The 21694-nt window shown below is 45.7% G+C and overlaps 1 protein-coding gene across 3 annotated transcripts in view; it reads left to right on the top strand.

Annotated features, from left to right (window-relative positions):
• Nucleotides 1-21364, top strand: part of UXS1 (UDP-glucuronate decarboxylase 1) — a 125746-nt gene extending 104382 nt beyond the window's left edge. For all 3 annotated transcript variants that reach the window (XM_037054990.1, XM_037054987.1, XM_037054991.1), the window contains 6 exons: nt 4458-4577; nt 11388-11431; nt 14649-14709; nt 17092-17149; nt 19101-19204; nt 20374-21364. In XM_037054990.1, the coding sequence (XP_036910885.1) occupies nt 4458-4577; nt 11388-11431; nt 14649-14709; nt 17092-17149; nt 19101-19204; nt 20374-20505 (519 nt within the window). In that variant the 3' untranslated portion in view covers nt 20506-21364. The remainder of the gene's footprint in view (nt 1-4457; nt 4578-11387; nt 11432-14648; nt 14710-17091; nt 17150-19100; nt 19205-20373) is intronic.
• Nucleotides 21365-21694: the final 330 nt, after the last annotated feature.

Raw genomic sequence — 21694 nt, 5'->3', positions numbered from 1 at the left:
ACCAGGCAGGCTGTGCAAACAGGCCACCATTCATAAAACTGCAGACTGGCCAAGCAGGCCCAGAACACTGATACGTCAGCTAGTCCAGTGGCCTTAAAGGTATGGCATTATTTCATTTTCTGGCATTGAAATACTTAATAAAATAGTTGGTATGTACCTTATATTTTAGTTTTTAAAAAATAACTCAGCAAGCAGTTAAAACAAGTCTCATGTTCTGTGGGTAGGATTCACACCCTGGGGGTCAAGACCTCTGTGGCCAGGACCTGCCCACCTCTGATGCTGGCTTGCCGGGCACCGGCGTTCCATGTCTACTTGCCCTCCTAGAAATTGGCAGAGTGGTACTTGTGCCCTCCTGGTCTCAGAGTGAGTGTAGCCTGCTGTGTAGCCAACACGCAGGCCCAATGGTTACGATACACCCGTTGGGGGAGATTGCTAGGCAGATGGATGCCCTCACCTTGTCTGGCCTTCTCCCTCTGCTACCATCGAGAGGGAATTAGAACATTTTAGCACCTCAAGAGCCTTGCTCAGCAAGGTGAGTTCTGTGTTCTCTTGTAGCCTCGCTTTCATCGCCAGGTGGGGAGCAAATCCCATCAAGAAATATTTTTGCGAGGCCTCATGGGAAATGCATGGTTCTGTCTCAGGGCCGCGTGGCTCTGTTGCTTTAGGCAGGTGCATGTGACTCTCAGGGCACGAGGAAGACTGAGGAAGTGTCACAGAGTAGGGCCTGCCCGGCCTGGGAGCACTCCCTGGTAGTTCTCCGCCTCAGCCCTCTGGGTAAATAAGCCCTGGTGCCTCTTTCAGGACAGGCTGTCTACGCAGTGGAACTCCCAGTCAGCACCCACTCTCCCTGGGCACTGCTTCTCTGTTCTACCCCCTGCACCTCCCATCAGTGAATCAATGAGGACAGTCATACTGAAGCTTTCAGTGGCTCAAGACAGTGCTGTCCAAGGAATGGCCGCATTTTAAGAGAACTTCAGAGGCAGAGACATTTAATTCCTGCTGGTAACATTTCTGTCCTTGGGGAGGGAGGAAGCCCTGTCCCATCATTGTACTGCCTCTCAGACCCCTCACCCCTCCTGGCTGTGATGAGTGAGGAAAAGAGGCATTCTGGGGCCAGCTTACCTGTCAGGTTTTTTTATTAACGAGTCAAATCACTGTTTCCAAAGCTAGATCATTAACGTGATCCCAAAATGAACCTAATAGAAAAACTTTACACAGGGTTACTGTTATGCAAGATTTAGTGTAATCAGGGGCTAAGGTCAAAGTTTATGAGGTTTATATCTATCACTTGGAGATAAACAGGAATGGTCACTGATTCCTGTAATGGAGGCAGATGGATATTATTGTCCCTGTTCCAAAGATTGGGGTCTTAAATCTGGGAAAACTCAAGTGACTTACCCAGGAATATGCAGCTAATGAGTGACAGGTTCTCGAAGACGGCCCTCCAGGCATGCAGCCTCCCATCCCCCATGCTTCCCCAGTGCCTGTCATGTGTATTCCATGTCCTGCTTCCCTGTGTGTGCTTGAAATGCCTGCCCATGTGGCATTTTGAGCATCCTTCTTCTCTTAAGTTTCCATTGCTTGGGTGCCAGTGTGACTCACACTTGAAAGGAGTTATGCTGGTCCTTGACAAGAACCTCTTGGTGCTTGCAGATGTAACTGAATGAGCCATGGTTCCCCACCTGGGACTAAACCACAAACACAAAGTGAAACCCAGCCCTGCTTAAGAATGACTCAGCTGTCCTGCCATGTGTGTGCAGAGGCCTTGCGCCTTGCCAGGGTGGGAAGAGATGCCCTGTGTGGTGGGCAGCCTAGGACTCTGTACCTGGCAGATGGTGTTGAATGGGAGTCAGCAGTTTGTGTTGCTCACTGGTCCTTCAGAGGAGGGTCTCCCTCAAAATAGGTATGGTGACCTGGCGGGTACTCCCTGGGTTTGTGTCCTGGTTTGCAGGCTTTGGGCAACTGGCCCTTTCCTCTAAGATACGGTGTTCACAGGACCACTGCCATGGGCAGTATGTGGGTAGTGGCTGACTGTCCACCATCCAGCACAGGGCCACTGTAGAATCCCAGGGGCCAAGAGTCAGGTGGCTGATGGACCGTGTGTGCTGAATTGTTGTTACCTTTGTGTCCTGATGTTATGTAGGAAGAGCCAGTGCATGAGAGAGCACGGTTCTCGATTGAGGGAGCCTTGTATTGATTTGATTGGGAGGGTAAGTCTTAATATGGAGCTAGTCTTGTTGGTATAAACTGCGCTTGAGATGCAGAGTTCTCAGCACAGCATTGTGGCTGTCTCTCTGCGGCTGTACCTGTCTCAAGGCATTGCGCTGTGTCTCCTAAGGTGGCGATCCAAATGGGAAATCAAAACAAGCCAGCTGGTTTATGGGCTGGCCAGGTGGCGTCCGCAGAGCTCATCTTCTAGTGAGGCCATGTTTCGACTGTGGTTCCTGAGGAAAGGGAGGGTCAGGAGGGCAAAGCCTTGGCTTTGCTGCAACCCTCACAAGCCCATTGGTCTTCCTTCTGCCAGCAGGTGGATTTGACTGAAAATGTGCTAAGGTTTTTTTAGACTCTTCCTAGAATAAAGCTATATTTATCTACTTCCGACTCTTTCTTCATCTTAAGAATTAAAAACAAGTGGATACTTCAGAATTATTTTTTATTGAGATCAACATCTCTGTCCTTCCCTCCCTCCTTCCTTCCTTCCCTCACTTAAAAATATTCTGTTAAGTAGAGAAAAGGGCTAATTGCAAATTCCTGGACCGAGTATGACAGCTCATATCTTAATCCTAAGAATCTGAAAAATCACATGAAACTATTGTTGTGTATTGCTGGGAGGAGTTAGCAAAAACATAGTGCTTTGTTTTCTGACTTTGTGCCCATTCGGTTATGCCCAGCCACTCCCTCTTTCAGCACATACAGAAACAGCACACCAGGGACACAGGTGAGGCTGCTGGTGGGCAGAGGTGGCCAACTGGGTGGCTCCTGCCTCCTTGAGGCCTAATGTGGGCCCTTGGTACACTGCTGATCGCTTTTAACTCACTGTACTGGGGGCAGAATTCTGTGCATGAGCCCAGTTAGCTAAGGGTCCATTTGGTTCCCAGCTTGTGCCAGATTGCCAGATATGAGGTGGTAAAATAAGAGAAGAGGAGGGAGGGGAAGAGCAAGAGAGAGAAAAACTGTTTCAAGTAGTAGTGACAACAACAAAAGTTAATGTATATCACCACTGAGCTTGTGCCAAGGGTGATAGAGGTGTGATTTTTATAACATTGTCCTCTCCCAATTTTACTGTGACAGAGAGGGTTAAGTGGCAGGCTGGTTAAGTGGTAGAGCTGGGTGGCACATGAGCCCAGGTTCTCATGCCTGCTTCAGATGCCCAGAAATACATGTCAGTAGCCTGATGGGCCCAACAGATTAGAAGCACATGTGCTGGGAAAGTCCACTAATTCAGAGTTTGTGATAAAACATTTCACTTTTGGCCTTGGCCAGCGTGCCTCAGTTGGTTGAAGCATCGTCCCATACACCAAAAGGTTGCGGTTTCTGTCCTCAGTCAAGACCCATGTGAGAGGCAACCAATCAGTGTTTCTCTTCCTCTCTCTTCCTCCCTTTCCCTCTCAAGTCAATGAACATGTCCTGGGGTGAGGATTAAAAAAAATTAAATTTTGTATCGATGAAAAAGCAGCCTGTGAAATTATTAATTAAACAAGATAGTTTAAAGAAGTCTTTTAGGGTTTAAAAAATATTTTCGTGATTAGATACTTAAAAATAAGCATTTCCTGATTGCAAAAGTAATACATGTTTATTGTAATAAAAATAGAAACCTTTAAAACAATACACAGAAGAAAACGAAGGTCTATAATCCCTCTGAATGGAGAGAATGTTTTACACTGTGCTGGTGGGCATCTTCCCAGGCCATTCAGCTAGCAGCCGGTATTGGGTGCCAGATTGTCTTAGTTTGTGCTGGGGCCGTAGGCAGAGTGTAGCTCTTTAAGAATGTTTATGTGTTCCTTCTTCCCAAGATAAAGTGCTCCTTTTTCTGTAAATAAGCTAGTAAATACTCACATTTAAATCTCTATTAGTGATACATTTGCAAAAAATATGTGAAAAAAGTGATAAAGGAACGGACACAGCGTGATCCCATTTGAAAAAAATGGATACTCACTGGGAAAAAATGTCTGTAAACATGTCAGTGTTGCACAGGTTCTCCTCCAGAGTGTCGTACTGGTGACCTTTTGGTAGTGAGAGGTAGGACATGGCGACTTTCTTTGGTGTAACTCGGTAGTCTTCAGGTTTGTTTACAAGAAAGTGCATTTCACATGATGGGAACGAAACGGCTATTTTCATTTTAGAATGAAAAGCAGGACGTTTTCTGACATGTTTTAAGTGCAGGGCACTGGAAGTACTAAAGCATACATGTAGACTGCAGAATGAGACACATCTCACTTCCTCTGCTCCTGTTCTAGGAAGGGGTAGAAGTGCGAGTGGCAAGAATCTTCAACACATTTGGGCCGCGCATGCACATGAATGACGGCCGGGTCGTCAGCAACTTCATCCTGCAGGCCCTCCAGGGGGAGCCGCTCACAGTAAGTGCCCGCCTCAGTGGGCCAAAAAAAAGAAAAAGATAACATAAAGGTAAACTCAGGAACCACCAACATGTGATTAAGCGCATGCTGATTCAGGGAGTCACATTGCTGAAGCTGCCACTTGGTGTTCTTTGTGTCCCAACCACCCTTAGGTGACTGGGAGGGGAGGCGCATGTGTGGAATCCAGGGAGGAATGACTGGCGTAACTTGGGTCACCCTGCTTATAGAGCCCATAACATGAGCTGCAGGTTAGGTCCGTGCTACACAGGCCTCAGGGCCTGTCTGCCTGGGCCAGACCTTTCCCAAAGACCTTTCCCAAAGTTTTCTTGCCCCCCTGGGCTGTAGCCAGCAGCGTATCTATACTCAGTGTCCCTTGGGTGGTTGAGAAATGGAGGTGTGTCTGGGTCAGTTTCAGGAGTTTTCTTGGTGGTGCTGAGAAGTACTCCTTCTGCCAGTGGCTGTCCACCTGGGAGGCTTCTGGAGCCTAGTAGGCACCCTGTGCTCTGATATAGGAGACCGTTGTGTGTGATGTGGGCCCAGCTCCCACTCAGAGATGCACAGGACCCATGCCCATGGATAGGTTCTCTTTGGGGAATCAGGCCTGCATTGTACCTAGGCTGCTTTGATACTTGCTTTTGCTAAAACTCCTTCACCCTGAATTGAGGTAGAAAGTGCTTACCATAACTTCCTAAAGTCTGTGCTAAACCTCCCCAGTAAGGAGTGTAACTGGATCAACTACTTTTCCCTTTCCATTTGCAAATATCTTTCTTCAATGATGTAATTAGCGGCATCCTTTCCTTTGTTTTCTGTAAAAGGTAACCACCTAAAGTGAACCTGTGCATAGTAAATGAGGACCATCATGTAATGTGCCCAGAAAAGAAAGAAAGGCTGGTCATGGCAAGGGCCAAGGTTTTTTCTCCTCTTGAGAGAAAAGCCATGCTATCCCTTTTCCTCCACAGGACTCGGTAGTCCATGTGAATTTCTCGTGCCTCATCCACGATGTGGTGGACCCCATGAGCCAGGGTCCGCATCACTCTGGGGTCAGTGGTGTGAGTGTGTGGTGAGGATTAGGTCCCACTACTCAGTGCTCTCAGACACACCCTGTGGAGTCAGTGTGTGCTGCTTGTTCCACACATGTCCCCACTGTCCCCTTTCGCCTCTCTTGTGGAAGATCACCCTCAGCCTACTCTGCCAGGGCATCTGCAGATTAATTCCATTGGTTTTCTTCAGTTTTACTGAATCCTTAGTTATCACCTCTCTTCCCACATCTCTTTCCTCCTGCCTTTCCTGTTCCTCTTCCTGCCTCCCCTTCTCTGTTCTTTACCCTGTTGCTTTCTGTGAGAGCTCAGTGCTTGGTGGGTCTTCAGACTAGAGAAGCATCTTGGTTCTCCAAAAATTCTGCAGGATAGTTTGCTTGTCCCCTGAATGTATTCCAGGGGAAAGTGTAGTTATGTAGACATATGAGTCTGTCCAGCTGCCTCTCAATAGGGAGAATCAGTTACTGTTTCTGTTCTTTGACCTTTATCGATTCACTCATTTAGTGTTCACAACAACTCTGGGGTGCAGGCAAGTTACTTTTCCTGTTATCCAGATGGGGACAGAAGCACAGAGGTCGGGTAAACAGTCCAAGCCTCTGTGGCCGGATGGCAGCAACTGCGTTTGAGCCCAGAGACTCTGCTCTTAACCAGCATTCTCCGTGGTGTTCAACTCTTCTTAGATGTGTTTGCTGTGCCACTAGCAATTTAGAACAACAAGCTTTGACAGTTTAGAACCAGGGCATGATACACTTCCAGGTGAGTTTTGCTTTACGTGTTATAGGAGAGAGGTGGACTCGGACCGCACGCCGAGGTGCAGATGCCGCAGCCTGCTGCCCTGCCTCCACGCTCAGTGAGCACTGGCTCCACCACTGCCTTGGTGCCTGAGGACAGGCAGTGGTCACACTCAGTCCTCTCTCCCTCACTCACACCACACATCACTGGATCCACCAGCACACCCTCGTGGACTTGTGCTAGGTAGATCCAGGTGCCTTTTCAGTCATTCTCCCTCTGCCCCGGTCAATGCCTCTGTGTACTCCCATTTTACTGCTGTGGCCTCTTAACTCTCTCATTCTTCGGTGAAGTGCTCTCAGCCTAGCAGCCAGAGGGAGCCTTGAAAGAGAGGTCAGAAACTCCAAATGACTTTTCATCTCCCCTTCCCTGCCCACTCAGCCTCACCCGCGCTCTGCTCTGCAGCCTGAGTCTTTGCTCCTGCCTCCTGGGAGTGCTGTTCCTCCAGGCCATCTCCCCTTTCAGCTGTCATCTCATTTGGGCAGCCTTCTGGATCGTTGTATATATAGTGGCACCCGCCTGTCACTGTGCTTCTCCTAACCATGCTTGTCATTGTACTTACTCACCAACAGAAATGCTCATTTTCCAGCCCTCAGTCCCTTCTTTGAAACCAGGAACTTTAGTTCAGAGATGTCCGTGTCTCTGCTCCTGGAAGAGCACCTGGCAGACAGGTGGCTTGGGATAGCGTGTTCAATGGATGATTGGGGTTCTGGTGGCTGATTTTCTCTGTGGTAAGCACAGGCGGCTCAGTGACTTGTTCTGGAAGCTAGTGGTCGTGTGTTTCTACCAGGTGTAGCTTGTCCTCATTCCCTGTTCCCTTCTGCCTGCTGCTGGGTCCCGAGTTGCTTGTGCACTGGGCCCTTCGGTCCAGCTAGTCAGTTGAGAATTTCTCACCTTCAGGGGCACTCCTGGTGCCTGTTTAGCCACTGCCCTCAGTACCTCTCCTCACATCATGAGATCAAAGCTCCTTGTTTGCAGTGTAAAAACTGTTTAAAGCTACTGAGAAAGAACTTACTGATTTATTGTCTCCTGGGCAGCAGCCAGGGCCCAAGTGTCAGGCGGGAGAGCAAGTCTGCGGCATGCGCCAGGAGTGCGCCCTTTGTGGCAGAGGTAATAACTCGTGTGTTGTCTTTATGCCATGCAAGCTTCCGGGCCATTGACAGAGCAGAAGGGTGGCTGGTGCCATCCAGGACTGCAGTGAGTCCAAAATAAGCTGGGTTTGGTCTTTTCTAGACACTTTCAGTGGCAGGAAGCCCCAGCGATGCCTTTCAGATGTTTGTTTCCTGTCACACAGAACTGTTTCCCTTCAGTGATTTGATGCAGTCCTAGATTTTCATCCTTTTCTGTTCAGTTGAGGTGCCATCTCTTGCTTTTGTCACAGGCTTCTATGGAGAGGTCAGTCTGCAGCCCATCTTTGGGAACACTTTGTCTATTAAGCGAGAACAAGGAGGTGTGTCCGTCCTCATTCCATTTCTCGTATTTCCAGCAAGTCATTTCTAAGTCTAAAGACTTCTTCATGGGTAGTGGGGAACACCTTAGTATCTTGTTTTCTTTTTCCCAAGCTGGGTTAATGTGATAACTTAACTTTTCAGCTTTTTTTCCTGAAGCTCCTTGTTGTCTTATCCGTAGGCAGATTTTATTCTTTGGGCATGTATTGGACACCTGTAAGGGTAATTTGGGAGTACACATAGGCATACCTCGGAGTATGCCTTTATTAAGTGTGCAATAAATAGTAATGTGTCTAAAAAAACAATGTACAGACCTTCATGAAAAAATACTTTACTGCTAAAAAATGCTAGCAATCATCTGGGCCTTCAGCAAAATCCTAATCTTTTTGCTGGTGGAGGGTCTTGCCCCAGTGGTGATGGCTGCTGACCGATGAGGGTGGTGTTCGCTGAAGGTTGTGATGGCTGTGGCAGTTCTTAAAACTAAGACAACGATGAAATTTGCCATGTCCCTTGGCTCTTCCTTCCATGAATGACTGCTTGTAGCACGTGATGTTGCTGGGCAGTTCTTCGGCCCACAGTGGAGCTTCTCTCAGCATCGGAGCCCTTTCTCTCACATCCTGCTGCTGTTTTATTGGCTCAGTTTATATAATATTCTAAATCCTTTGCTGTCATTTCAACAAACTTCAGTGTCTTCACCAGGAGTAGATTCCATCTCAAGAAACCATCCATGGTTTCTCATCTATGAGAAGCAACCCCTCATTTATTAACATTTTGCCATGAGACTGCAGCAGTGTGGTGACATCTTCAGGCTCCACTCTAATTCTGGTTCTCTTGTTCTTTCTACCACATCTGCAGTTACTTCCTCCACTGACATCTTGAACCTTTCAAAGTCATAGAAAAAATTCTCTGATCCACGAGGGTTGGAATCAGCTTCTTCCATGCTCCTGTTGATGATATTTTGACTTCTTCCCATGAGTCACAAATGCTCTTAATAGCATCTAGAATGGTGAATCCTTTCCAGAGATTCTCGATTTACTTTGTCAGGATTTATCAGAAGAATCACTATCTAGGGCAGCTGTAGCCTTATGAAATGTATTTCTTAAACAATAAAACTTGAAAGAAAGTCAAAATTACTCCTTGATCCATGGGCTGCAGAACGGAGGTTGTGTTAGCAGGTATGAAAGCAACAGCCTCATTGTTTATCTCCATCTGAGCTCTTGGGTGACCAGGTGCATTGTCAGTGAGCAATGGCATTTTGAAAGGAATCTTTTTCTGAGCAGTAGGTCTCAACAGTGGGCTTAACATATTCAGTAAATCATGTTGTAAAACAGCACTGATAATATCATTCAGACTTTGTTGTTCCATTTATACATCACAGGCAGAGTAGATGTAGCACCATTTTTAGGGGCTGTAGGATTTTCAGAATGGTGAATGAGCTTCAACTAAAGTCACCACCTGCATTAGCTCCTAACAAGAGAGTCAGCCTGTCCTTTGAGGCTTTGAAGCCAGACATTGACTCCTCTTTAGCTACAAAAGTCCTAGATGGCATCTTCTTTCAATATGAGGGGGGACCCCCAAAAACTTGGAAATTATTTATGAAAAATTGTGTATTTATTTTCACATGGTTAAACTTCAGTCACCTTCAAAGTACTCTCCATTTGATGCTGTACACCTATTGAGATGTTCTTTTTTCCATTGCTCAAAACAGGGTTTGAATTTGTGGATTTTGATGCCTTTAGTGTTTCTGCTGTTTTTTTGTTTCACCTCTTCCCACAATGGCAAAATATTTCCCTTTGAGGGATTTTTCCATCCATGGAAACAAAAACAAGTCACCCAGAGAAAGATTGAGTGATTAGGGAGGGTGGAACATGGGGGTCATGCAGTTTTTGGTCAAAAACTGCTGAACACTCAGCTCAGTGTGGGCAGGTGTGCTTGTAAATGAACACTCAGTGTAGTGTGGGCAGGTGTGCTTGTAAATCACCCATCATGAAATGGACAAGCACTTTGAAAGGGTCTTCAAAACAATTGTCTGAAGCCGAAGGCAGCCAGTCTCTCACAATAACATTAGCTGAACACTGATGCAAATGGGTTCCTAGAACACTTTGCCTAGTGGGAGTGGTCTGTGCTACAAGGGGCCGCTCTCCAGAAGATAATTCTGGCTGTTTGTTTACACAAACAGTCTGTTTAGTGTAAACACCTTCGTTAATCATCTTCTGGAGAACTTGCTGCAGCTTTTGCATCTGCACTTGATGTTTCACCTTGCTCTTTTATGTCACAGAGATGGCTTCTTTCCTTAAAGTTCATGAATCAACCTCTGCTAGCTCCATACTTTAATTCACTTTATCAATTAAGTGTACAGTCTTATATGGGTGCAGTTCATGGTGCCTCAAAGCACTGATAATATTAATAATCAAAGGTCTTTGATCGCTGACCACCATAACAAACCTAATAATGAAGAAAAGTTTAAAATACTGCAAGAATTACCAAGATGTAACACAGAAACACAAGGTAACAAATGCTGTTGGAAAAATGGTGGCTGATATAGGGTTGCTACAGACCTTCAATTTGTGTAAAAACAAAACAAAACAAAACAATCCCCCCACCCACAGTATATCTAGGAAGGACAATAAAACAAAGTATGCCTGTCTATATATTGCTGAGTTTCACAGGTCCTATACGGAAGCTGTATTCTAAGTTGAATCATATAGAAGCCCAGAAAATACTGTGTTCCAGTTCAGAAAGTTTAGAGAATGGATCGTGTGGTTCAGCTGGATCTGGCTTATTAAGTTTATTAAGCTTACATGTTTTTTAAAAGAGATTTTAGTTCATAATTCAGTTAAAACACAGACCCCTTCAGAGTAGAGTTTGATTCTGCCGTGCCTCCTGGCTGTCTTTACTCAGCTTGCCAGTGAGAAAATAGTTTTACTGAGGTGAATTTTCCCAGGACAGCCCCGATATGGCAGATTTAGGGTTTGAATCTGGGTCTATGTCATTTTGTTGTACTTCTTATTTTTTTAATTCAACTATTGGGGTGACATTGGTTCTCAAAACATAGGTTTCCAGTGTGCAGCTCAGTAAAACATCATCCGCACACTGCAGACAAATGGAGCACGAGGCCCCTTTCTCCCATCACTTCTGCCTTCTACCCAGAATCTCTGGGTGGTTCTCAACCTTAGCTAACGTTAGGATGACCCAGTGAACTAGTTGTAAAAATACCAGGATGCTGGCCTCGTGGCAGAGGTTCTGTGGCGTGGTCTTATGGAGTGCCTAGCTGTCCTGATGGGCAGCCCAGTGGAGGACCAGGAGAAATGTACTGAGCCTGGTTGGACCCTGTCCCAGAACCTAATGCCTGACACATCCTAGGACTGATGAAAGCAGACTTCTTCTGACACTGTCTTTTGAGGGAAAACTTTATACGTGTAACACACACACACACACACACACACACACACACACGTGTGTTTCTGCCACCTTCTCGCCCTTGGAAACAACTTTGAAGCACACAACTAGAGGCCTCACTGTTGGTTTCCTCCTAGGTGTATGGATCCGGGTCACAGACCAGGGCTTTCCAGTATGTCAGGTAAGCCAGCCGGCCTTCGCGCTGGGTCCAGCAAGGCTGGTGCAGACGGAACGGGCCGTGTCTGTTTACACAGTGATTGTCTTTACAACTCTAACAGCATGACTTGGTGCCAAGTTCGTTGTAATTTTAAGATGGGAAAGGTCTTTCAGTTTTCTATTTAAAGTTAAAAGTTTACCAGAATGTGCTAATCTAATCCTTGACTGCCACCTAGTGTTTTGTAGGTAAACTTGCCTGGCTTGAGGTAATGATTTCAGTTCAGGCCAACTTCACATTTGGCCTTAATCATACAGTAGATACAACAAACCTGCAGATCCTGAAACCTAACCCATTTCACACATGGCTTTCTGGGGTGGGCCAGATTGTCCCCATTATGGCCAAGATAAGATAGTGTCCTGCTGTTGTTGAATTTTGTGCCGAGACTAAATGTCTCACATGGTAATTTTCTTTGTCTTCTTGGTATCCTAGTTTTTTGTTGGCAAGTTCACTTGGTGACTAATTTTAAAATGCAGTTTGGGTTCTGAGAGAAGAGTTACCATATAAACAATTACATAGACCCACATAATTTTCCATGGGTCTCACAGTTACTGAGAATTCTGTGTAAGTTTGTAGTATCTGAAATTGTAAAATCCGTTTCTGTATACTTTCACTTTTCAGCACCAATAGCTGGAACGCCTACCAGCCAGGAAATGCTATTTCTGGCCCCTTGAGGCAGCCCCCGAGCCCCACCTCAGCCAGAGTGATCACACAGACTTTTGTCTGATTATATGAAGGTCCATGGTAGAGGTCTTTTTCAGAAATGGAACTGCTGGGGTGGGTGAGGCGGTAGTACGGGAAAGGACTTAAAAACAATAAGTATAGATTTTTCCTGAAAGTGTTGTTTGTGAATTTTCACTTTTAGTCCAAGTTAGAGCTGTGATTAAACATAGGTAACCAACCGTCAGTGTTCCTGCTCCTCCCCCAACCCCCACTGCTCATTAATATCTGGTGCAGCTGGACAAAAAGCCTTGGGAGTGCATAGTGGGCCTGCTTTTTTGCCCAAGTATACTAAGAAGGGATTTAACCAGGAAATGGCAGCTGCCCCTCCTTTGGGAGTATTTTCATTTCAAAACACCCAGGCACCATGTGGTCAGAGGAAAGGCTCACGGCACAGTTCTGTGTGGAGACCATATAAACTGGACTTGCATTGGGTGCCGTCTTTTTATAATAATATTCTCTCCCCCTGCCCTCCTTCAAAACCCCCTCCCCATCTGTGCGCTTTCTTGAGGGGTCTTGCAGTCTCCAATTATGCTGAACTTCCTGAAGTGCCCTCATTGGTGTTCCCCACACTTCTCTAGCTATAATACCCTGTGAAAAATTAGTGAGGCCAGGTAAAGGGGAAGTCGGAACCCATTCTTAGTATTCTCATTATTTCAGAGCCATCAGATACAAAACTCATTGAAAAGAGCTGCAGATACTTTTGTTTTTTGTTAGTGGTTAAAGTATTTTAAGAATTCCTAGTTATTCAAGATTCAGCTAAAAGAACTTATCAAAGTTTTGCTACTTTTGATAAACTGTTTTTTAGAAACTGAGAATCTTTTTACTCCACAATTAAAAATGCACAATATCTGAATCTGTAGTTACGGTACCAAAGCACGTGTTTCTAAAATTTATGATTGCCTTAAAGCAGCATGTACGGTTCCTGAGGTCTAGGTCATGAGCATTGGCATCCTGACATGACTGTGTTTGATGCTTCATCGTCAGGTTACGTCCTCATCCACATAACAAAGGCATGCTATTTTTTTTTAAGTCACTTTGTCAAAATGACACTTTTAAAGAGCTTCAGGTTAAATGAGTGTGATCTATGCAATTTTGACCTTAAAAGTTGCCAGTTTATTCCATAAAAGACACATGACCTGCCTTCTCTAATCCCGCATTGAGTTTAATTGCATAACAGTTAGTCATTTCCAGCTTAGTATGGACCCCATTCCCCCAGTTTCAGTGTTAAAGAGGATTGTGGACTATCGAGTGGCAGCTTTTAATGTCTTTTTACAAATGCACAGAGGTGTGTGCCATAAGAGAATGTGCTGTGATGTAATTTCTGCGACAATGATGAAGTGACTTTCTGTCAGTTTCTAGAAACGGGAAATCATCCAAAGTCAGCTGTGTGTGCAGTTGTGCTTGGTTTGTTAGAACAGAGTAGACTTAAGGCATATTCATACCAAATACCCATTTGTTGTAAACAAAATCCCAGAAAACAGTTTGTTTTCTAAATACCACTCCCCCAGCCAAAATTGTTTTTCGATGAAAAGGAAAGCAAAAACTGAGGTTTTCTTTTGGGAGTTTACCATAGTAACCTGCTCCTTCCTGGTAACGACTGAGGAGGACGAGGGAGAGGTTTCCAAACAGACTTCCTTTGGATCATGAAACCGAACTTGAAAAGTCTCCTAAGAACTAGAGCTGATGAAAATAGCCTTAGAGAAAGTACTTGTGTATAGCAGTGAGGTGTCATTTTTACGAAGTAACTTTTTTTTAACAGAGCCACACTATAAAGCTTCTGAAAATAAGAAACAATCCTTGGTAAGCGAAAATTTGCTTACTTATCTTCACCTTCATGGCCCAGTCAGTCACGATTCATTTGAAACATCCAGATACTTCTAACCGTTTCATATGAGATGTGTTGGGCACGGGCTGCTGAACTGAAGATTGAGGGAGTTGGGAGAGTGTTCTGGTTTATTCCAGTGCTTAGTGTTGTTGGCTTTATCTGTGCTTTGCCCGAGTGGGACTTTCATAACCGGAGTTCATTTGTTTCCGTGGATCTTAGTTTTTGAAACCATCTGCTTTTGTATGGGCCAACTACCTGGATTCCTGTGTCACATGGACTTTCATCAGAACTTTGTGTCAGCTCCATTCTTTTTGGGTGTGTGCCTATTTTATTTTTGTTTTGTAATTGTTAAAGGATCCCAGACATTTACAAAAGTAGAGCACTCAGCCCCATCACTCGGCCGTCATTCTGTTCAGCCACCTACAGCCCACCCACTGAAAGCAAATTCCACAGGCCCCATCATTTCATCCATAAGTACTTCAGCATTCTCAAGTCCCTCTTATTTGCAGGATTTTATTTTGACATCCAGTTTTCCATTTGGGTTTTGGTTTTCTTCCGGGAGGTGGCTTGTGTCTGATATTCAGCGCCCACATGCTGGGCAGAAGGTGTCTGAGCTGGCCTTCCCTTCTCTCCTAGTGACCTGGTGAATGGCCTGGTGGCTCTGATGAACAGCAACGTCAGCAGCCCTGTCAACCTGGTGAGTACATGGTCTCCTCCCACCATCCCAAAATAGGTCACAGGCTCGCTCATTAATTGTGAAACCATGAAAAACATCAGGTTTTGCTTTATTTGCTTAGTACACTTAGGGCATGCATGTTTGTTGCTTGCTGAGTACCAGAGAGAAAAAATACAAAATAGAACAAAGAAAGAGATTATAAAGAAGAAAAATGTCTGCAAGGCATGGATGAATAATGTAATAAACACTAAACCAACTCTGTTCACCTAAAAATTTGTAAAGCATTTTAGTAGCAGTAGAAGGACCTTTTTTTGTTTGCATCCTCTTTGTCATCATTTAACGAACAGATCATCTGTAGGAGACATGATTAAATGAGACTAGAGAAGATGGAGGTGGTTAAGACAGTTTCCCAGTTACCTCTGTAATTCAGCCGTGCAGACCACCTTCGTGCTCATACATCACTCCCTGCAGTTCCAGAATCTCCGTGTTGGAAGGGCTGTAAGGTCATTTTGTCTGGCCTTTTCCCCATCTAGTACCGGTGAACTCACTTCCCCGAGAGAAGTCACTCTGTCTTTGGCCAGTACTGGCCAACAGAAAGCTTTTTCTTCTATTTATGACTAAAACCTCATTCTCTGTACACCCATCTGCTGGCTGGCCTTCTCTGTATGCAGGGCCATTCGGAGCTGGTCTGGTGCCTGTGCAGTTTAAAGCTTTCTAAGGACTTAAGGGTTTGGTCAGACCACCCCGGCTCCCTGAGTCTTCTCCTCTCCAGCTCTTTCAGCCCGAGTTCATGTCATGCTGGAACCCTCTTACCCTTTTGGTCACTGTCTCTTTTTTCCCCCATCTTGTTTAAAATGTGAGGTGTCTAGTGTAGGCTGTCCAGCATCCAGATGTTCTGCTTCTATTGATGGCAACTGACATAAGAGCCCCATAGTCCCCTAGAGAGGAGCCACATGAGCAGTGCCTCACCTTGACAACGTCATCTTCGCAAAGTCTGTTTCAGGTGCCTCTTCCAAACTGCTTCTTCTTACAGTGTTTTCAAACAGGTATGGCCATTCCTGCTTATTTCCTGGAAACCACTTCACTCAAAAGCCTTTCCTTGTACTTTACTCTTTAGCCGGCAATCTTAAGCACGTTCCCTAGCACTCATATTTCACTGAGTTGGAGTGGGTTCTTACCGAATTGGAAAGGATGGGCCCTGGAGCAGTCACTCCCTTGTGGAAATGTTGACCAACTCATGGGTACGGTGGCTGCAAGCACCCAGCCCGGGTTTCTGTGATGCTCTTTTGAAGAAACATGCAGTTAAAAAGAGAGTGAGAGGTGTGTTGTGAGCCTTCGTGCATTTCGAGTATTTACCGCCCTGACACTTTGTGGAAGACACGCCACCCTTACTTTGTATTTTCTCTACCAGCCCTTTAGATTGTGTGCCCTCGGTCATCTCTTTTCTTTAGATACCATGTTCCTTCTTTCCTCTGTTTGGGGGCTTTTGTACAGGGACATTTGGAAACTCACATCTCTTACAGAAACACATTTTCCTTAAAGTCTGAAGACTGTCCTGCCAGCCCTCCTGATAAAGACGGGGCTGCTTTATTCCAGACGCTTGTCACTCTGCTATACTAATCAGCCCTTACTTTGTGCTCATAATAGGCCCAGGGTCCCTCCCTGCCTCTTACCTTCCAGCTGCAGACTATACTAGGAAACTGGGAATGAAGAGGATTTAGAATATGTAACTGCCAGACTTTATGGGGGTCTCTTATGATGGGGAACCAGAGAAGAAGTTTGGGAAGAGAAGAGGGCAATAGTTGCTGCAGCGGGTGATGGAAGGAAGAAAATGAGGTAACGGTTTTCCTTAAAGCCCCCCAGAGTCAGCTTACTCTGTAAACTACATCGAGTCTTCCCCCTGCCCCACCCCCCCAGCTTGCCCAGAGCCCTCATCTGTGAGTGCGTTTTATTTCCATCACGGCTTTTATGTGCAAGTTTGCAAGGCCTTTATTACTTAAGTTGTTCACACAGCACACCCAGACAGAAATTGTCTTAGGAAAGCTGATCTTGCAAGATCAAACTTTAGTGTGGAGTGGCACTACGGTTATATATGGAAGTTGTCTGTCATGGTAACTCTGCCACAGAATGTGCGTTCACGTTAGGTACTCTTGACCTTGCCAAAAGGTACTCTTGTACCAGATGTTCATCTAGAGGACAGAGGTGAAGTTCAGCACTCTGCCATGTTGAGTAGCCATCATCTGGAATAATTAAATGCCCAGTGAAACATGAGGCAGGGGCCTGCAGACTTCGGGAGGTGCCAGAGTTGGCCATGACACTTTGGAAGACGTGCATGTGTGGGGGTCAGGGGGCGGTGTCTGTTTTTGCAGTTACACTTATAACCAGAACTTGTTTCTTCCTTAGGGCAACCCAGAAGAACACACAATCCTAGAATTTGCTCAGTTAATTAAAAACCTTGTTGGTAAGTAGGACAAATGCCTTCCAGACTGAAACTGCCTGCACTTACCCTGCCACTTAAAACACTTGGACTGTAAAATATGTAATTAATACAAGCCAGTTGAATTGGATAAAAGGCAGAACTCTATCAGGAGCACTTTCTTGTTTTCTGATTCTTTAATTAAGAAGTGGAAAGAAAGACCAAGGAGGCTGGGGAAGGAGATGTGTTTTTTCACCTGTGTAATTGCAGTTCTCTGTGGAGTGAAAAGTATAGCTTTGTTTCCAGTGCTTGAGACCTGATGGTGGTCGATCATCCTGCACAGGTGACGGCTGTTTGATTTCCAGACACTGGCAGGCTGAATGTAGAACCTCATTGCAGGGGGGAGCCACACCAGCTGCGTTTCTGACAGGACCTGTTTGCGGTGTCATGCTCTGTGGTCAGCCCTGTGGCCAGCCTGCCATGAAGTTTGGGGGCAGTGTAGACACCGAGTGGCCCAGTCAAGGGTCTGCTCTTCAGCCGTAGGAGTTTGTGAATTTTCAACGAGCTCTCAGGTAGCAGACATGCCCTGGGTGTCCCCGCTCTCTCGTCATCAGACTGGAGCTCTGGGAAATCTGGTTCTTGCAGGGTGTCTGTTTCCCAGGGTTGACTGAGAAATTTGAGTCCAGACAAACCCAGATTGGACTGTAGTTGAGGGTTAAGCTGGGGACGAACGTGATGTAGTATGTTCTGAAGTGGCTGTCACACCCTGTACTTAGCTGGGTGGATTCTTCAGGGTTGTCCTTTCTGGCATTGAGCTGTCACTTACCAGCATTGTTCTGATTCACTCTGGATGCTGGATGGGTGAGGAGATGATCCTACTTAGACATAAAATGCAGCATCTTGTGGCTCCAGCAGCCTCCATTCAGATCCATTTCGCCAGCCATTCCATTGAGAATCTGTTTGTCCCTGTCGCTGTGAGTGAAGGGCGTGCTCAGATAACAGGAATGTGGCACTGAGGCCACTCTCCAGAGTGAGGCCTGGGGACGGGCATCATCCAGACACATGTTAGAAATGCCGGGTCGCACACCGCACCCTTGTTTCCTGGATTAGAATTTGCATTTTGACAAGACCCTCGGGTGACCCATCTGCATGCTGAAGTTTGAGAAGTGCTGGCCTAAAACCTGAGTGGGCTGCAATGTAACTGCCATGCCTCTGTGAATAGCAGTGTGACATACCACCCAAAACTTCGGTGGCCGAAAGCATCGATTCTGTGGCAGGGCTGGCTTTCACTGAGGGCCCCTCTGAGGGCCTGGCCGATAGGACGGTGGGACTTCATTGTTCTGGCTGGCAGGGTCCGGGACCAGCCAGCACCTGAACAAGCCGGGCTCTTTGTCCTTCTGCATGCTGTCTCTCCAGCAAGGGGCATCTTGTGTGTTGGCTCAGAGTTTGCTGCTGTAGACTCCTAAATGGCCAGGTCTTTGTTAGGTGTCAGCCCAGAACTGGCCCGTGGTCATTCCTCCTGAACTCTACTGGTTAAGTGAGTTAAAGACCAGCCTGATTCCAGGCAAGGGCCCCATCCAGGGCATGACCACCAGGTGTTCAGTCAGGGCAGCATCATCATAGACAACTGCACACTGCATTTAACCACACGCTACATTTGCCATTTTGGACTTGTGCTCGATGGCACACCTGCTGTGTTAGCTGATGGTGGGTGGTGCCCCTTGAAGCCAGCAGTGCAGGTCTGGCCTTGGAGTTTCACTCGGGCCTGTAAAGGCAGAATAACCTGCCCCTCACCAAGCTCGAGTATGGACAGAATTACAGTCCCTCGGGCAGCTGAATGACTCTAGGATGGGTGTGTCACCCAACCTGTACCCTGGTCACTGCAGAGATGGGATTTTACTTTGATGTATCTAGTGAAACATCACATCCCTCATGGTTTGTGATGCTCTCTTGTCTTTTCTTTCTTTCTTTTTTTTTTTTTGTTTAAACAACTCAGGTAGTGGAAGTGAAATTCAGTTTCTCTCTGAAGCCCAGGATGACCCACAGAAAAGAAAACCAGACATCAAAAAAGCGAAGTTGATGCTAGGGTGGGAGCCTGTGGTAAGTGTGGGGGAGTTGTCGCCTTGGGGAGAAAGGTCTTCCCTGTCCCGCATCTGTGTCCTCACAGGCACTGACCATTGTTGGGTAGCCCCTTGTGGAGTGAGGTGGGCCTAAGCGTCTGAGCAGACCAGAGGTAGGTCTTTATTCAGGCCACTGGCTTGAAGAAAAGCCACATGGCTTTCATATTGTGTGTCTCATTCTCTATTCCTGGGAAATGGCTTGGGCCTACTGAGGTCTTTCCTTTCGTGAAATCTCTCTCTCTCTCACACACACACACAAAAACAGCTTCATCTGTGAAAGCAACGTTGAGGGTGATGGCTCCATGCACTGTGAGCTTTGTGTAGCCCTGCTTGGCCTGCCTGTCTCTGCATGGCCCAGGATGTCTTTGCACATGCAGGGTTGGGTGAGGTTGCTGTGGACCAGGGCAAGCAAGTCCCACCGGTTCCCACACAAGTGGAACACCAGGTGGGAAGTGTGAGGCGGAAGGTGAGAAAAAGTCTGTACCTCCTTAGTCTAAGGTGAACAGTTGCACTTGGACCAAGACTCATGTGGCCTGCAAGAAGCTGCAGAGTTCTCCCTCAGTCTAAAGTGTCCATCCTCTTGGGCTGTGTGTCCCCAAGGCTGCACATAGCTGTTGCATTTTTGCCCTGCAGGTCTCATTTCAGAGGCCATGTCCTTAGAGAGGCCTTCCTGGGAGACCACATCTCCAGGACCAGCCTCATTCCTTTACCGGCTCTCATGTCTCTGCCATTGGCTGTGCTTCTCTGCTTCCCTTTCCTTCTCTGTGTTCCCCCCACCACCCACCTGTGGGCTATGATAGAATTTGCACTTGTTGAGGACAGAGACATGTGAGGTCATGTACAGCAGTAGCCCAAGCAGGTCCTGCAGAGCCTAGCACACAGCACAAAACCTGCAAGAAGTAGTTTGGATCTCTGGGGATTTAGAGCTCATTTTATGTCAGAATGGAGTATAATTTGTCAAATTTCCCTGGATGTCCCAAAGGATGCTTGGGAAAGATGACTGGCTTCTCCCAGTCAGCCCTGTTGCCCTTGTGACCCACGGGCTGTGCTGTGACCTCAAGTTGGCATGTCTTCCTGGGAAGTCTGGGACAATCCGTTGTTTCATTTAATAGCTACCTCCTTCCCCACTCTCACTTTCTCTTTAAACAGGTCCCATTGGAAGAAGGTTTAAACAAAGCAATTCACTACTTCCGGAAAGAGCTTGAATACCAGGCAAATAATCAATACATCCCCAAACCAAAGCCTGCAAGAATTAAAAAAGGACGGACGCGCCACAACTGAAAACCTCATTCTTGGGACCAAGACTCCCTGTTTCACACTGATGGGATATATTTTTTCTTCTTTTTTATTTTTCTTAAAGAGAGACTTAAACAGGTGTCATGAAGAACAAACTGGAATTTTATTCTGAAGCTTGCTTTAAAAGAAGTGGATGTGCCTAAAAATTCCCTCAAAAACCTGCAAATTTTGCCTTGCACTTTTTACTGTATTTTGTCACATATGATGTGCATTTTTGCCCTGATTTTTGAGGGAAAATAAGGATGTGCGTTATACATGGGTATAATGATCCAGAGTGTAATGCGCACAAAAACCTAGGCGTGCATTATACACGGGAGTGCATTATACCCAGCAAAATACAGTAAATCTGTCTTTTTATGTAAAATAGCATAGCTGCATCTGTGTATTTTCAAGTTTTTTATCTTGTTGTGAGAGCATATGTTGTGACTGTCGTTGACAGTTTTATTTACTGGTTTCTTTGTGAAGCTGAAAAGGAACATTAAATGGGGTGAAAATGCCGATTTTATTTATAAAAGTGGTACCTATAAATGAGACGTTTTACTATGCATAAAGAAAAAAATAACAGTATTGTCAGGTGGGTGGTGCACCGGCATTTATTCTTGAGGTGGATGAAAGAATTTTGCTTGAGAGCTTTATGTTTCTTTTAATTCAGAATTTTTAAGGTCCAGTTTTTAGTTGCAGACTTGACTTTGAAGTATTTCTGTTGGTTAAAACGATCAAGGATATTTGAAATCACTACTGTGTTGTGCTGCATATTTGGGGGGGTGGGACAAAGTTAAGGTATTCTTGGTTACAGTGGTTAAATATGCTATTTTAATAAAATATTGAAACTTTCAGTTTTAAAGGCTGGTTGGCTTTCTGCTTTCAGAAAAGTATTGGAGAATTTAATTTTTAAAATTCTGAAAACACCCATTTTGGTATGATATGTAATATGACGAGTGGACATTGAAAACATTTATATGCTTCTTGGCTGACTCTTGAATGTACTGTGGAGAGATCTTCAGCTCTCGCCCAGGGGTGCAGTCATTGGGTGTCCTTTTGTGATAACACAGACCAGATGGAGAAAAAGAAGTGCCTGTGAACCGGAATCATTGAGAGAAAACTTTGAGGGCTTTCACTTTCATTAAGAATTCTCTCAAGGTTCAGGGTTTAGATTATTGTATTCCTTTTTATA

Source organism: Sturnira hondurensis, unplaced genomic scaffold, assembly GCF_014824575.4.
Source record: "Sturnira hondurensis isolate 20B ecotype Veracruz unplaced genomic scaffold, ASM1482457v3 Scaffold0008480, whole genome shotgun sequence".
Classification (NCBI taxonomy): domain Eukaryota; kingdom Metazoa; phylum Chordata; class Mammalia; order Chiroptera; family Phyllostomidae; genus Sturnira; species Sturnira hondurensis.
This window is presented reverse-complemented; position numbering and strand designations above follow the sequence as displayed.